This window comes from Phodopus roborovskii, unplaced genomic scaffold (assembly GCF_943737965.1).
Source record: "Phodopus roborovskii unplaced genomic scaffold, PHOROB, whole genome shotgun sequence".
NCBI lineage: Eukaryota > Metazoa > Chordata > Mammalia > Rodentia > Cricetidae > Phodopus > Phodopus roborovskii.
In genome coordinates this window covers 3714527-3729282 of record NW_026126575.1, presented here as the reverse complement: position 1 = coordinate 3729282, position 14756 = coordinate 3714527, and the positions used below count along the sequence as shown (strand labels likewise).

The 14756-nt window shown below is 44.7% G+C and overlaps 1 protein-coding gene across 6 annotated transcripts in view; it reads left to right on the top strand.

Moving 5' to 3' along the window:
• Iqsec1 (IQ motif and Sec7 domain ArfGEF 1) overlaps positions 1-14756 on the top strand; it is a 318516-nt gene that overhangs the window by 105202 nt on the left and 198558 nt on the right. For 5 of the 6 annotated variants that reach the window (XM_051203358.1, XM_051203360.1, XM_051203347.1 and 2 more), the window contains exon 2: positions 3830-3859. The exons of the other annotated variant lie outside the window; for it this stretch is intronic. In XM_051203358.1, coding sequence (XP_051059315.1) covers positions 3830-3859 — 30 coding nt within the window. The remainder of the gene's footprint in view (positions 1-3829; positions 3860-14756) is intronic. 6 annotated transcript variants of the gene reach the window in all.

Genomic DNA, 14756 nt, shown 5'->3' with positions numbered 1-14756 from the left:
AGAATCCACATGGAAGCCAGTCAGGAGCAGGGCTGGGCTCTATGACTGGCAGCTCAGGGCTCTGCTTTGTTACCTGGTGTCTCTTGGCCTTGCAGCATCCCAGGTTGCTAGGGCTGCTGGCTTGAGCTGGCCTTAATAACTTTGCTATATAGCAAGACGTTTCTGCCTGTATGACCCCTGTGGCTGCACAGTGGACATGATGGGCATTTGATGAGTGGACAGACAGTAGTGAACGAGCCTCATGTAAGGCCAGGTAGAAAGCACTTTCAGCGTGCTATGAGAGAGCTATTGAAAGGAACCACGTGTAAGTCATCTATGGCTGTGTAATACAGGACTCCAAATCGAGCAAGACAGCAAATGCCTGCCCATCTCTGTGTTTGTTGATCTACACCCACACTTGGATACACCCTAAGAGCAGTGCAAAGAGTTCATAGAAAAGACTTCCCCATGGAGATCAGACTGGTTGTGAGTTCAAAGAGTGGCCAGATGCCCTGGCAACCATGCAAAGCAGTCACAGGGGGACTCACAAACACTAAGGGGGATCAGGTTATGGAGGTATTTTAGTTTGCTTTCTGCACTATGATAAAACACTCTGATCAAAAGCCAGACCGCCTGAAACAGTACGAGGTGATCCTACATTCAAAACAGCCATGACAGCGCCCCTTACCAGCAGGAAGTAGTTTGGAAAGAACAACGCCCAAATTCCCAAATATTGTCTATAAATGTTTGTTTTCATTTAAATGGACTTTGTTATATAAAATAAATTAAAAAAAAAAAACCACTCTGATCAAGAGCACCTTGGTGGAGGAGAGTGTTTACTTTAGCTTACAACTCCCTGGTCACAATCCATTACCAAGGGAAGTCAGAGCAAAAACTGAGACAGAACCCATGGAAGAATACTGCTTACTGCCTCACTCACTGGCTCATACTAGGTTAGTTTCTTAAATCATCCAGATCCACCTGCCTAGGGATTGTCCTTGCAGTGGGCTGGGGCCTCCTACATCATTCATCAATCAAGACAGTTCCTCTCAGACTTGACATAGGCCAGTCTAACCTGGGCAATTCGTCAATTGAGATTTCTTCTTTCCAGTTGAATCTAGGTTATGTCAAGTTGACAATAAAAACTAAAAACCAGACATGTTGATAGCCAATATTAGGAGGACATATGGAATTGCTCAGGGTCATAGTTAGTTTCTGTGTGTGGCAACATCTAGAGCCTTTCAGTGTTTTAGCAACAACCTAAACTACCCAGTCGTTCCTCACAAGGGGCCTCCCCAGAGGCTCACAGGACAGGCATGGCTAACCTAGAAGGAGGTTAGGATTGAGATGTATGCCTGCACACACATGTGTAGATGACACACATTTGTTTTCATTCTTGCTCCTCTCTTCTCTCCTAGCTGTGACCAAATGGCAAAGTAAACTATAAGAACTCTTGATCTCTGCTCCTGGGGATTGCGTTTCCTGTAGCTGTGGCTGGCTTGTCTTCAGGCTGAGAATGGCTTCATTGAGTCTTCAGCTCCCTGGTGCTCATCCTCTGGGGCCAGGAGACCACTTGGGACTTTTGGCTATTCCCATGAGCACCCCACTGCCTATGTAGAGCAGTGTGACCCTTGCTTCATGCTTTCATACCCACACTGAATTGCTGCAGGGACTCTAGTGCCCTTTTACTAGTGCTTTCTTTCACATCTGGAATATTTATTGCTGGGAATCTCAGTTGTTATTCCTATCTAAGGTTGTGCTTTCTGTGGTTTAGTTAACTGTGCTCAATCACAATCCAAAATTAATAAATGAAAATTTGATGAAAAAACATGCTATTTACTAACAAAAATAGCCTGGTCCTTTAAAAATTTTTATTTGTGGGTATGTGGAGGCAGGTGCCATGTGAGGAGGTACCCACATAGGCCAGAAGAGGCCATTGATCTCTGGAAATTGAAGTTACAGGAGGTTATGATCCATTTGATATGGATGCTGGTAACTGGACATGGGTCCTCTGGAAGAGTACCAAGTGCTCTTACTCACTTAGCTGTCTCTTCAGCCCTCATGCTGTGTTTATTTACACACTAATCAGTACACACTAATCTTATACCCTTCTGCTCTCCTAGGACATGTCCAGTATATTCATGCTGTATATGTTACCCTTGATAATCATTCATCAGCTGTCCCAATTATCAGTTCTGTGGCAATATCACAGTGCTTGTACTTAAGTGACCCTCATTTAATTAACAGATCCAAAAACATGTGAGTAGTGGCAATGGCAACTGAGATGCACTAAAGAGCAGCTGTTAAGTCCTTGCTCTGAGTGCAAAGGTGAAAAGTTCTTGACCTACTAAAGAAAATCGTAGCTGAGGTATGGTAAGAATGAATCATTTGTCTGCAGTTATGGAAAGGGAAAAATAAATCAGCGTGTTTGCTGTCATACTTCAAAACTTCAGAATTTATGGCCATGATGCCTGAGTGCTCCATAAAGACAAAAAAGGCACTAAGTTACAGCAAGTGTTAGATTTTTCATCCCCATGACAAATGTCTAAAGCCAATAGTTTAAAAGAAGGAAAACTTATTCTGGCTCATGGTTTCAGAGGGTTCCATCTATGGTGAGCTGGCTACCTTGTTCTGGACTTTGGTGAGGCAGAACATTATGGCTGAAGGGTATGAAGGAACAAAGCTGCTCACATCTTGACAGCCAGGAAGCCAAGAGGAGTAACAGGCCAGGGCCAGGGCCCACACATACCCTTCAAAAGCACAGCCCTAACAACCCACTTCCTCCAACCAGACCCCACCTTCTGCAGCCACAGCACTTCCCAAATTTGAATCCATCCGTGAATCCATCAAACCATGGATTAAGGTTAGAGCTTTTAGAATCTAATAACCTTCGGAGACACCCTCACAGACGCCCAGGGATGTGCTTTAGTAATCTGAAACACCTTGTTCCAATCAATTTATAGTTGAGCTTAACCACCACGTAGGATTTGGTACCAGCTGTAGTTTCAGCCATCTTCTGGGACCTCAGTACATATCCATAACATATAAAGGGGACACTGTACCTGTTCTCCCTCTTATGGTTATTGAGAGTTCATGGTGGATGATGAAACTGATCAGAAAGGTATGTTTCTTGGGAAGCTGTGTTTGTCCTATGTGTGCTGAAGAGTTAGCCACAGGCCTTGGGCAGGATAAGCTGTCAGACTTCAATTAAGTACCTTTTTATTTCTCTTTCCTTTCTTGTGATAAAATCCAGATTGGAGCATCCAGATATTAAATTTCTGAATGTGTACTGTGGTGTTTTCTCCGTAACCTGGGAAGCCCACTTAGGGGCTTCACTCATTAGCTGTATGGGATTTAACCCCAAATCGCTTTCTTTGAGTGGAGAAAGAAGGTAGCTCTGTTGGCACCTTGTGCTTTGCATGCTATGTGCAATAGGATCTAATGTCCATCTTCTTGACATTTAGTCTTATCTGTTCTGAGAAGTGGGTGTCATTGATTTCTGGGTTCTTGAAAGTGGTGATGGTAATGGGAATCACTCTGGAGACTCCTTCAGGGGGCACAGGGAGACCTCCTCCTTCCTTATTCATTTACCTAGCTTCTGATATGCTCTCTGTGCAGCATATCTGAGCAACAAGCACTTCCTCTGAAGCCCCAAGAGTTCTGGGAGGGATGGCTTACAAGGTGGACTCGGGTGAAATGAACAGCCATGCTGTGCTGGGGATGGGCCTGGTAGCAGTCTACTGTGCTATAAATGGGACTCAGAAAGAGTTGAGGAGTCCCTGCAAGGGGTATGCTTCAGGTCCCTTGAGTAGAGGATGTGCTATCTAAGTGTGTGTTCTTTTCATTGCAGGTCTGAAGAAGAAAGCTCCCGCAGCATCAGGTATGTGTTACATCCACCTTTTCTTTGTGTCTGTTTTAGGATTTGCCCTCAGAAACCATGTGCTTTGATTTCTTCCCTGTGGGTTTCTCTGCTCCCAGCCCTGCTCTGGCCCCAGCCTGCTGTCTCAGGGACCCTGGAATATTGTGTAGGAGCATGCAAACCTGTATCTATGGTTTAGAGTAAGTTCTGAGCTACCTGTGTTGCTTGTTTCTCCTTGATAAGTCTGGTAGTGTCCTACTGTGCATAAGCTGTGACTAGTTTGGGTTGCTAGTTTGGGTTGTCACTGCTGGGGCTCAGATGGGCACAGTGTGATAAAATCTTTAAGATGTTTGGTGTAGGATGGACGCTCACTTCTTGACTGCCACATGGGTGCATCTCCATGGGGCAGGGAACACAGGGAGTTTTATGATCCCTCCTTCCCCACCTAATGAAACATGTGGATAGACATGGTATACTGTCCACAGTGGGAACAGTGACCAGGACCCAGGGAGGGGCAAAGCTGAACAGGAGCTCTGCATGTCAGGTCTCAGAACAGGAATCAGGGAAACAAGAAGGTCATACGGACCATCATGATAGGGATGGAGAGGCAAAGGGACAGCCCCTGATGGACTTCTAGGTCGCTGGATTATGGCTGAGATGGCTGGTATGTAGTTCTAGGTCCAGCTTGGTGGATCTGGGGTGTCAGTGTTGAAGAGTTCTCCAGGCACCCTGAAGATGGAGCATGGAGTGCAGATGGGCAACAGAAAGGAAGAGAGTCTGCATGCAGCAAAAGGCCTTGTTCTAGAGTTCTTGAGCCATTTATTAGGAAGCAGAGGTACACTGAGAAGGACAAAAGGGAGAGTTCTAGAAGAGCAGTAGTGAGGGCATTAGCTTGGGACAGACTGGCAGCAGAGGGAGTTGATATCAAAGAGGGGTGATATCCTAGGTGACAGAGACTGGCTAGGAGATGGAAGAAGGGATCATATGGGTGACTAGAACAACTTGATGGGACAGTCAGTGAAGCAGCTGGAGTGGGCCTATTGTGATGAGAACAAGGAAGTGCTGGTACTGGGAGTGAGGGGAACTCAGGAGTGAGAGGTTAAGGAGATGACAGATGAGGGAGCCTGTGCATCTGTATCTCCTTTTCCACCAGAAAGGGTGGGTGTGAGACGAAAAAGAGGTGGCAAGAAATGAAGACACTAGTGAGAGACCTCTTTGGCTGCTAGGAGCATGTATAAATTGATCCTCCTGCACGAACCATATTCTATACTATTCATTAGCTAAAAATAAAGAACAGTCTAAGAAAGAAGGAACCCAGTAAGAATGAAGTTTTTTATTTTGGAGATGTGTCTGATTTGATGTCTGGGGTGTGGGCTTCTCCTATGAACAGTAAGCAGGCTGTATACTACCTCCCTGGGTGCCTGAAACAATGCAGATGCAATGGATGTTGAGAACTGTCTTTGCTCAGAGTGAAGGTCACACACCCTGAGCCAGGCCCTACTCTGTGGAGGTGCTCTTCCTGAATTCCTGTGATGCAAGCTGCAGCCTTCTGGCAGATTCTCTGAGCCTCTTTAACAGGGAGCTGTTTTGGGCATGAGTGTGTTTGGGAATTCATGTGCACCACTTTTCCCCAGGCAAAAACGTTGCAAGATCAGATGTATTCATTTTCCACAAATGAAATGACTCATTTTTCTGAACAATTTTGCAAACGCAGGACTTTGGTCATTGTTCCTGGGACCATGTGTCTACTTACGATTCCATTTAGACAGCTCTGGAAGCCCTGAATTTGAATCCTCTAATGATATTTTATTGGAGGGGGGTTGCTTGGGAGAAAAGAGGGTTGTAGAATTTGGATTCTAGAGGAACAGAGAGATGCAGGCAGGCTGAGAAAGAAGGCTGAGGCTGTTTAAAATGCAAACGCTTTCCACAGGTCAACCTTGCACCTTTTCTTTTACTGGCTGCTTGTCAAACCCCTGAGATGAACTTTGCTGTCTGTGCTCAGTAAGAGGACTAAATGACATTCAATAAGGGATGTGCCTCATCTGCACAGCCCACCTACCTTATTGCACAGCCCACCCCACCCGTTATACATCTGTGATTGCTCTGTTCTCTCATCTCAAGGAAGTTGAAGGCAGTGAATGCCACACAGCTTGTCTCAAATACTGCATCCTTCTAGTGCAGAACCTGCAAGTCTCACCGCAAAGCCTTTGCGCAGCACTGGGGCCCATTGTGCTTGCTGAAAATTCCGACTTCCAAGGCTGAGGGTGCCTAATGGGACCCAGAAATTTGTATTAACAAACCCCTGAATAATTCTAAGAGGCAGTCTTTTGAGGGGATGGCTGCAGTATTCCATTTCAGGTACTGTCCAAGGTTGAACACATACATGCTCACTTTATAAGTATGAGTCCATGGATGTGTGGAAAGTTTGCTTCTGACAGTTAGGAAAATATTGAATAAGGTGGTTCCATACAGCTTGTTCCTCTTCTTTGAGTCTCTGAACTGTGACATGTTTTCCAAAGGCAGTATCGAGCAACTTAGGTTGGGAATAGAGACTGGGGGATTGTTTTGCAGGGGAATGAGTGGGCTATCCCTGGAGAAGCTGGGCTTTGCCTTAGTGAAAGCAATTAGACAAAATGGATCTGGTTTTGGTGAACATGTCCCTTGCCCTACACAAGATAGTCTTTTAAATCATTTATGCCCTTTTCTCTAAATATATATTCTTATTTTCCTCATGAGGACATATGAGGACTGGCAAACAGTTCAGAAGTGTTTGCCATGACAAGTAAACAGAACTATGCATTTGGCTTTGAAGACCAGAGAGAGAGGCAGGGAATTTTCCTGCAGCCTTTCTCACAGTACCCAAATGAAGGCTGAGCCAGTGGCTTTGGGATGTATGTTAGTCAGTTTCCATTGCTGTGACAAAATACCAGAGAAAAATAATTTAAAAGTAGGAAATGTTTGGTTTGTTTTGTTGTTTCAAAGTCTGTATTTATTGGTGTATGACCTCATCCCTTTTGGCCTCTGATGAAACAGAACATTACGGCAGTGCATGTGGTGGTGATGGTGGGGAAACACCATTTGAGGGCATGCTGGAGTGACACACTTCCTTAAACTGGGCCCCACCTCCTAAAGTTTCTATACCTCTCAGTAGCCCATTAACTGATGAATCCATAATTGGATTAATCCATTGATGAGGTCACAGCTCTTATGATCTAATCACCTTCTTAGTTAGGGTTTCTATTGCTGTGATGAAACACCAAAATCAAAAGCAAGTTGGGAAGGAAATGGTTCATTTGGCTTATACTTCTATATCACTACTCATCATCAAAGGAAGTCAGGACAGGAACTCAAACAGGACAGGAACCTGGAAGCAGGATCTGATGCAAAGGCCATAGAGGGTGCTGCTTACTGGCTTGTCCCACATGGCTTGCTCAGCCTGCTTTCTTATAGAACCCAGGACCACCTGCTTCAGGATGGCACTACCTACAATGGGCTAGGCCCTCCTTCTTCATTCACTAATTAAGAAAATGCCCTACAGGCTTGCCTACAGCCACAGCTTATGGAGGCATTATCTTAGTTGAGGTTCTCTCCTCTCAAATGAATTTATGTCAAGTTGACATATCCATTACACCTTCTAAAGGCCCCATCTCTGAATCCTGATTGCTATGTTGGGATCAAACCTGGAACACATAAGCTTTCAGGATGCATTTCAGAAAGAAACTATAACATGGTATGTACAGATAAAGCTTAGAATTGTGGAATCAGTACAGGCAGACAGTGGGGTCAGACAATTGTGAATTTGTATCTCTTAACTGGTTTGTAAGCTTGGGTCTGACATTGACAAATCTCAGGATTCACACTCATTAAGAAATCTTTATTGAACGCATACTGTGTATGTGCCTTATTCTCACCAAGGCCATAGAAACCTGGATATAGTGTATGTGTGTTTCATGAGGGCATGGAAGCAAGGGTTTCTTCCTCAAAGTCAGTGGACCAATTACAGAAAAAAAAAAAAAGTGGAGGTGTGGAAAGCAGACAGTGATGTCTCACATTCAGTGACTGTGTTACTTTCTCCTTCTCCTTTCCCTTCTAGTCCTTGCTAGCACAATTATTTGAGTGTTCAGGCAATTTCTGAGGAAGCCCATGTTGTCTTGAACAGAAAGTGCTAGAATCACAGCTTGGAGAGTTTCCATTTGTATATTCACCATGCATCCTTCTCCCACTCTGGAATTTTGGTTGAAATTTCTGGAGACATTCTTGATTTCAGAGCTTTTTTCTTTCTGTCTTCTAGATTCTCAGTACCATATCCTGAGCAATTTTCTCAGGGTAGCCTTCCAGTTCACTAATGCTTCTTTCAGTTGTATCTAGAGTGCTGTGGCCAGAGCATTGTGGATCTCCAACTGTGTGACTTTTCCTGGGGAGATATGAAAACAGACAAATACCTATTCATTCCAGACAGGACACCAAGACAGTCCAAACAAAGTTCCATCTAAATCTATTCTAGTGAACCATTGAGTTTTACTAGTTTTACCTACAAGGTGATGCTTAATCACCCCAATGTGGATGACAGCTCATGAAAGCTGTATCCCTGGATCTCCCTGCACAATTTGCAGGCAGCTATATTGAGTAGTCTCCAATCATTTAATTTCCTTCTCCAATCATTTATTTCCTTCTTGTATATTTTTTTAGGAAAACCTCATGATTGGTACTTGTGTGTCTTGTAACTTTCTGAGTTTCTCAGGTTTAAGGTTTCTGCATTTTTCTGAGCTCTGTGAGTTTTGTTGGCATCCTTGAGTATTCTGAGCCTCTCTCCTCACTCCAGGACGGAATGTTTCAACTAGTTAAGAAATAGCACCAGGACGCCAACACTGATGTACAACACAGTGTATGTTTGTGTTTTTGCTTGATTCTAGAGGCAACATTGGCCCATTCCTTACACAAGTAGAAACATTACAGGAATCAGATTCAAATCAAATTCAAATTAGGCAAAAAGCCACCTATGTGTTTTGAATAGGCTGGTGCCTGCTTAGGCTATGGTCCAGACAGATTAGGGGAGTAGAAAGACTACTGATGGACTCAGTGGGGATTTGAGTCTGCCTTATAAGCCTGCCTCTGAATTCTTGTAGTTCTCATTTTGAATGCATACTTAGAAGGTGATGGATGACTCTGCCTATGACCCAGGATCAGGGTCTGAACACGTGAGGACTCTGGAACCATATGTGTGAGAGCATACAGGCTGCATTGCCCATAAGGAAGGGCTCCATTTCCCTGAGTCTCAGTTTCTCCTATTTCACACAGAAAAAAAAGAATGTCCCATTCTCAGAGTGTCTTTGATCTTTCTGTTTGCTCTTGCTCTGCCTCTCTGGTCATCATACTTTATCCTTCTGGCTTTCCTGCTCTGAACTCATAGATGCTCAGGACATCTGTCCTTGTCATTCGCTTTACCTAGGATATGTTTCCTGAGATCCTTCTCAGGCTGGACATTCTTTGGTACACAGTTCTTATAAAGAGAGTGCTAAATGCTGCTTTCTGTTAATTTTGCCTGTCTTTTGTTGTTGCTTGGGATTTTTAATTATGTGTGTGTGTGAGTAGATATGTGCACATGTGCAGGTGCCTACAGAGAGAGACCAAAGATATTGGTTGAAGTTATAGGTGGTTGTGAGCCACCCAATATGGGTTCTGAGAATCAAACCTGTGTCCTCTGCAAGAGCAGTATGTGCTCTTAACCACTGAGCCATCTCTCCAACACATGCCTATTTTTCAAATGGAGTATCAAATCTGTTTCTACTTAAATCAATTTCTGATAAATACGAACTTCTGCTACACATTCCTTGTTTTCTGTGTCTTTTCTCCTTTTTCCAGCTTATTTCCTTTGCTCAGCTTATTTTTATAGTGAAACACTCAATCCTAGCCTTTTTATCTTAGGTATGTTGTATAACTGTTTCTTTCTGGTTCCCACAAGAATGCACTTAACATTCAGTGGTCACCACTCTGTAGTATAGCTGCAATAATGGAACACTGCTCTTGTACACTTCATCCTTCCCTCTCACTTAACAATGTCAGGGAGTTATGTGCATTTGCACTGGACATCCAACTGCAGCTTAACACTTGTTTCATTTTTCTATGTAATCTCTTGAATCTTATCAAAAAAATAAAACACTGCTATTTACCAATGTGAGTGGGCTTTAAGTCTTTTCGGCTCTTAATTGCTGTCAAATGTCCTTCACTTCAACCCAAGGACTCTTCTCATGCAAGGGACAACTGCAAGAGACCAGTGATGCCAACTCTTGCTTTTGGGGGCTGTGGTTGGAATGATTGTTGGAATGAGATCTCGCCTCCAGTGGCAGAGCCCTGAGACGGAGCCTTGGGAGATGATGACACCATTAGTCTTTACCTTCTGGGGTTGAATGTGTTGCTTTTGGAGAAAGGGCTTGAGATCAGTCCTTCTGTCACATGAGGATACAAAGCCCCTTTAGAGAGATAAAATGAACCTTCTCCATACATGGAGTTCCCTAGTGCCTTACTATTGGACTTATTTATCTCTAAAATAGCGAGAGATAAGTTTCTGTAGCTTACAAATTATCAGTCTAGGGTATCTTTTGTAGCAGCACAGAACAACTAGGGTACCAAGAAATGCCCCATATCTCAGTCCTATTAGAAGGGCCATTTTTCTGGCAGTAGGTTTCTTCATTATTGTTTTTTTTTTCTTTCATCACTATGAAAGTATTAACCCACTGCCTTGTGAGAAACAGGATTTCTGGTAGGAAATCTGATGAGGATCTGCTGGAGGAATTCAGGGGAAATTCTTTCTTTCAGTACATTAGATGTTAGTAACATGCCCTGTGGTGTCTTAGGACACAGGGCATTTGTGAAAGTATCACAAAGGCAGGTGCTACCATCCTTTTCACATCTGTCACACTGGTATTATGAAAAGGAATCAGATGCTGTGCAGGTAAGATGATGACATCTTAAAGCTAAGTTTATAGCTTTTCATATTCAAAGTAAAAGGACATTGGAGCAACCTACTGACTCAAATTCCCAAACAAGTAAATGTCAGTTTCCATTATCCACTGATGTGAAAGCTTCCATGATCTATCATCATCATCATCATCATAGTCAAAAGGTCCTTGAGGCCAAAAGGGGAGATGACCACTGCAGGATATACCAAGCTATGATTGGTCTGTTTTTTGCCTTGCCTCCAGCAGGTACAAACCAGGGGATTATAAACCATGTATGTAAGAGCCAAGCCAGGCTGAATTTCAGTTCATATAGTGGGATTAAAAGACTACATTTCTTGTTTGCTGTATTGGAACTTTGTGTTTTATTCTTAAGCTTTTTTTCTTCAAGCTTTTAATTTGTCTATTGTTTTCCCCTTTTTTTGTTTAGTTAACCTCAGTGGCATGGCTATTGATAATGTAGTCAAGTGTTGATGAAGCACAGGTCAGGCAGGTCACATTGGTTTACAGGCTGCTCACCTGCAGGAGGATAGTGATGGAGGGTCTGCAGGTAGATTGTGGACAGTTACACTGTGGTTCTGAAGTCCAACAACATCATCTTGGATATTGGAGGCAATGGCAAGGCCAGTGACTTTGGCCAGAACACTAAGTGTATAGCCAGGTATCAGCTGCTCTGGTCCTGAGGAACACATCTATAAGTCCTCCATTTTACTTCGTAGTTACAGAGTCTAGCCAGTTTAAAGAGATCAGCAGCAGGTCCTCAGTGCCGAGTGTATCACTACATGTCACCTTTCTGCACCATCAGGTCTTAATCCTGGGCCCCAGGCAGAGACCCACATTGTCACACCACCTCATGGACATTAGAGTTCTCCGGTATCTACCCAGTCACTCTAGCAAGATGCTCTCCAGCCACCCAAACCCATAGTCAAGGTTGTAATGACTGACACAATTATGCCCCTTGGAGGATCCAGGAACCTATTTTTAAAAATGGGAAGTTGGATGACTCAATAGCTACATACATACCTCATGCTCCACAGATCATAGATGGGGTGGATGTTGGGCTGAGACACCTCATAATCCTGGGCCTGGGTAGTTACAGTGTTGGTCAGCCCTCCCACTCTCCCCCCCATCCTCGTCACCGGGGTAACCTCTCCAGCATTGCCCCTGCCTCCACTCCTTGCAACAACAAGCAAGGATCAGATCTCTTGCTTTCATGTCCTCCTGGACCATCAGGGCCAGCTCTACTGTGTTGCCCAGGCAAGGGTAAGGAGCCACTCTCCCACGTGGTGAGGGGCAGAGACAGCTCTCTTGCTCTTGTGACCTCAGAGCCAGCTCCCCGACCCTTTACAGGTTACATCCCTCTCCCCCACCTACCCCACCATATGACAGATGAGGGTCAGGGCCAGATCTCCCAGGCTCATGTGCCTGCAGCTGGTTCGCTCACACCCTTGTCAATAGGGTCAACTCTGCTGTGCTGCCCAGGCAGGGAGCAGGGCCCACGTCCCTGAGTGCTACAGCTGGGAAATGGGAGGCTCAGCTCCTTCAGCTGGTGGGGGGAGGCGTCTTTCCCTTGCTCCCACCACCACAGCACAGATGAGGAAGGCAGTGTCAGCTATGCCCCTCTCAAGCCCTCAGGGCTGGCTCACCCCTGCCCAGGTGAGGCACAGGGCCTGTTCTCCCGAGTGCTGCAGCTCGTGAGCTGTTGTTATGGTCTTTTTTTCTTTTTTTGAGGCAGAGTTTCTCTGTGTGGCTCTGGCTCCTGGAACTCAATCTGTAGAGCATTCTGGCCTTAAACTCAGATTTTTCCTGCCTCTGCCTCCCTGGTGCTGTCTTTAAGGTTTCCTTTCTTCCTCCCTCCCTTCCTTTCTTTCTTTAAGTAGGGTTTCTCTGTGTAGCATTGGCTGTCATGGAACTTGCTTTGTAGACCAGGCTGGCTTCAAACTCACAGAGATCTGCTTATCTTTGTCTCTAGTGTTCTGGGAGTACCCACCATTGCCCAGCTTAAGGTACTTTTTGATTGGCAGTCATTTGAATGGTTTATGGGGTACACATGTTATATACATACACCTACATACTGGGTGATGGCTATCATGCAACATGTCTATCACCTCAGAAAGAAATCCTGCCTTATTTCATTTATGCTAAACCTAAAGAGGCTGAACTGGAAATAGCAGGAGATGGTAGCCAGAGGCTGGGGAGGGAGGAGACACAGTAAGGGAGGGGTTAATGAAAGGTTACAGAGTTTCAGAAAGGAGGAATTGGCACTGCAGGGTGACCATAGTTAAGAGTGATGCCCTCCATGTTTCAAAGTTACTTGAGAAAATCCACTCTATATCCCCTCACCCTGCATTTTTAATTGCAAAACATAAAATTTTGAGTCCCAAAGATCCTGGCATCATAGTGCTGGGAATCAGCAGGCACAGACTCAAACAGCCGCAGGACAAACCAGGCAAGAAGTCCAGGCCTCTGTGTATCTGTCATGCCTGGACTAGAGGTTTTCATCTAGTGCAGGAAAGAGGTGTGCAGATAATGAGATTCTAGTCATGAGGGCATCAGCACGGTGCCCAACCTTTCAAAGCATCCCTTGCCAAGAGTGCCAGCTTATAGGCCCCCGAGATGAGGTCTGCTGGAGATGAGGCGTGGAACTGGAACACTTCCTCTTCTCTGTTCTCCCGCATTGTGGGCATAGTGACAGTGGTCCTTGATGAATTCCATTTCATTTTATAATGACGCTGGTGTTCCTGAAAGGTGATCAAGCCACACTTCACTCCAGGAGCTGGCCCTGCTGTGGTCAGCAGCTAGCACCATAGCACTGTGGAAGAAGTGCTATGTCTGCTTCCCTTCTGGGAAGAAGACAGAGGGAAAGGTGACTCTCAAGACTTTCAAAGGAAAGCAGGCCTTGAAGGAGCAGCTGTCCCAGAGCTGACTTGGGTAAGGGAATTAAAAGGACCAGGAACAGTTAGGTTTCTGGCCTGAAGAATGGGAAAGGCAACATGCTTTTCTCTAAGAAAGTAGGAAAGGGCAGCCATGCCTGAGAACTAGGAAATCTGTTCAGACTCATAGAAGGTCTCCTTGCAAGTCAGACTTAGTGACTCCCACTTCTAATACCAGAACTAAGAAGGCAGAGGCAACAGTTCAGGATGATCTGGAAAGAGGCCAGATGCTTTTCCCTGACCTCCAAACTCCTGCTGTGGTATTTCTTGGAAGGATCCTGCTTTGCTTTGCTGATTTTTTTATGCACAGTGCATTGAAAACCATGTGATTTGAGGCCATTTAAGTAATATTGCAGTGAATACTGGGGACACAATGGCAGTCACCATCTCTGAGAGGCTGACCTCCTGGAAGGGATGCATATAGTGCAGTTTCTGAATATCTATGGGCCTCAGCAAACTTGCTGTAGGTGTATGCATCTACAAGACATGCAGATGAGCTTGGGTCCATAGCATCCTCTCTCCCTACATGTGGACACTGCTCTGACTCCTTGCTAGCAGGATATACAGGAAATATTAATTATGCCCAAACTGGACAGCATCTGTGTGGCCTGCCTGGAAAGGAACAGAGATGGAATATTCTTACCTCAGTGAGGTTTCACTGTAACTAGAAATGATTTTCTTTTTGATTTTACAAGGGCATGCAGATAACAGTTTTCTTGAATCTCTACGGATATTTTGGACTCTTCTCACAGCATCATCTTGGGGGTGAGTATAGGCATTGAGGCTGTACCTCTATATATTCTCTTATGGAGTAGAGTGTCCCTGGCCCACCTGTGTCTATTCTGAACTCTGCTCTACTCTTATATCTCTCCAATCTGCCACTGTCTCCCACCAGAGAGCTCTAAGGCTGGTTTGGATTCTTATCAGCCCTGTGCCAGCATTATTTAGTGAGTGGTGCCTGCTGACCTATGGTTTTCAGCTGATCAGGAACGATGGATCATATACACAATCCACCAGGATGACAGACTC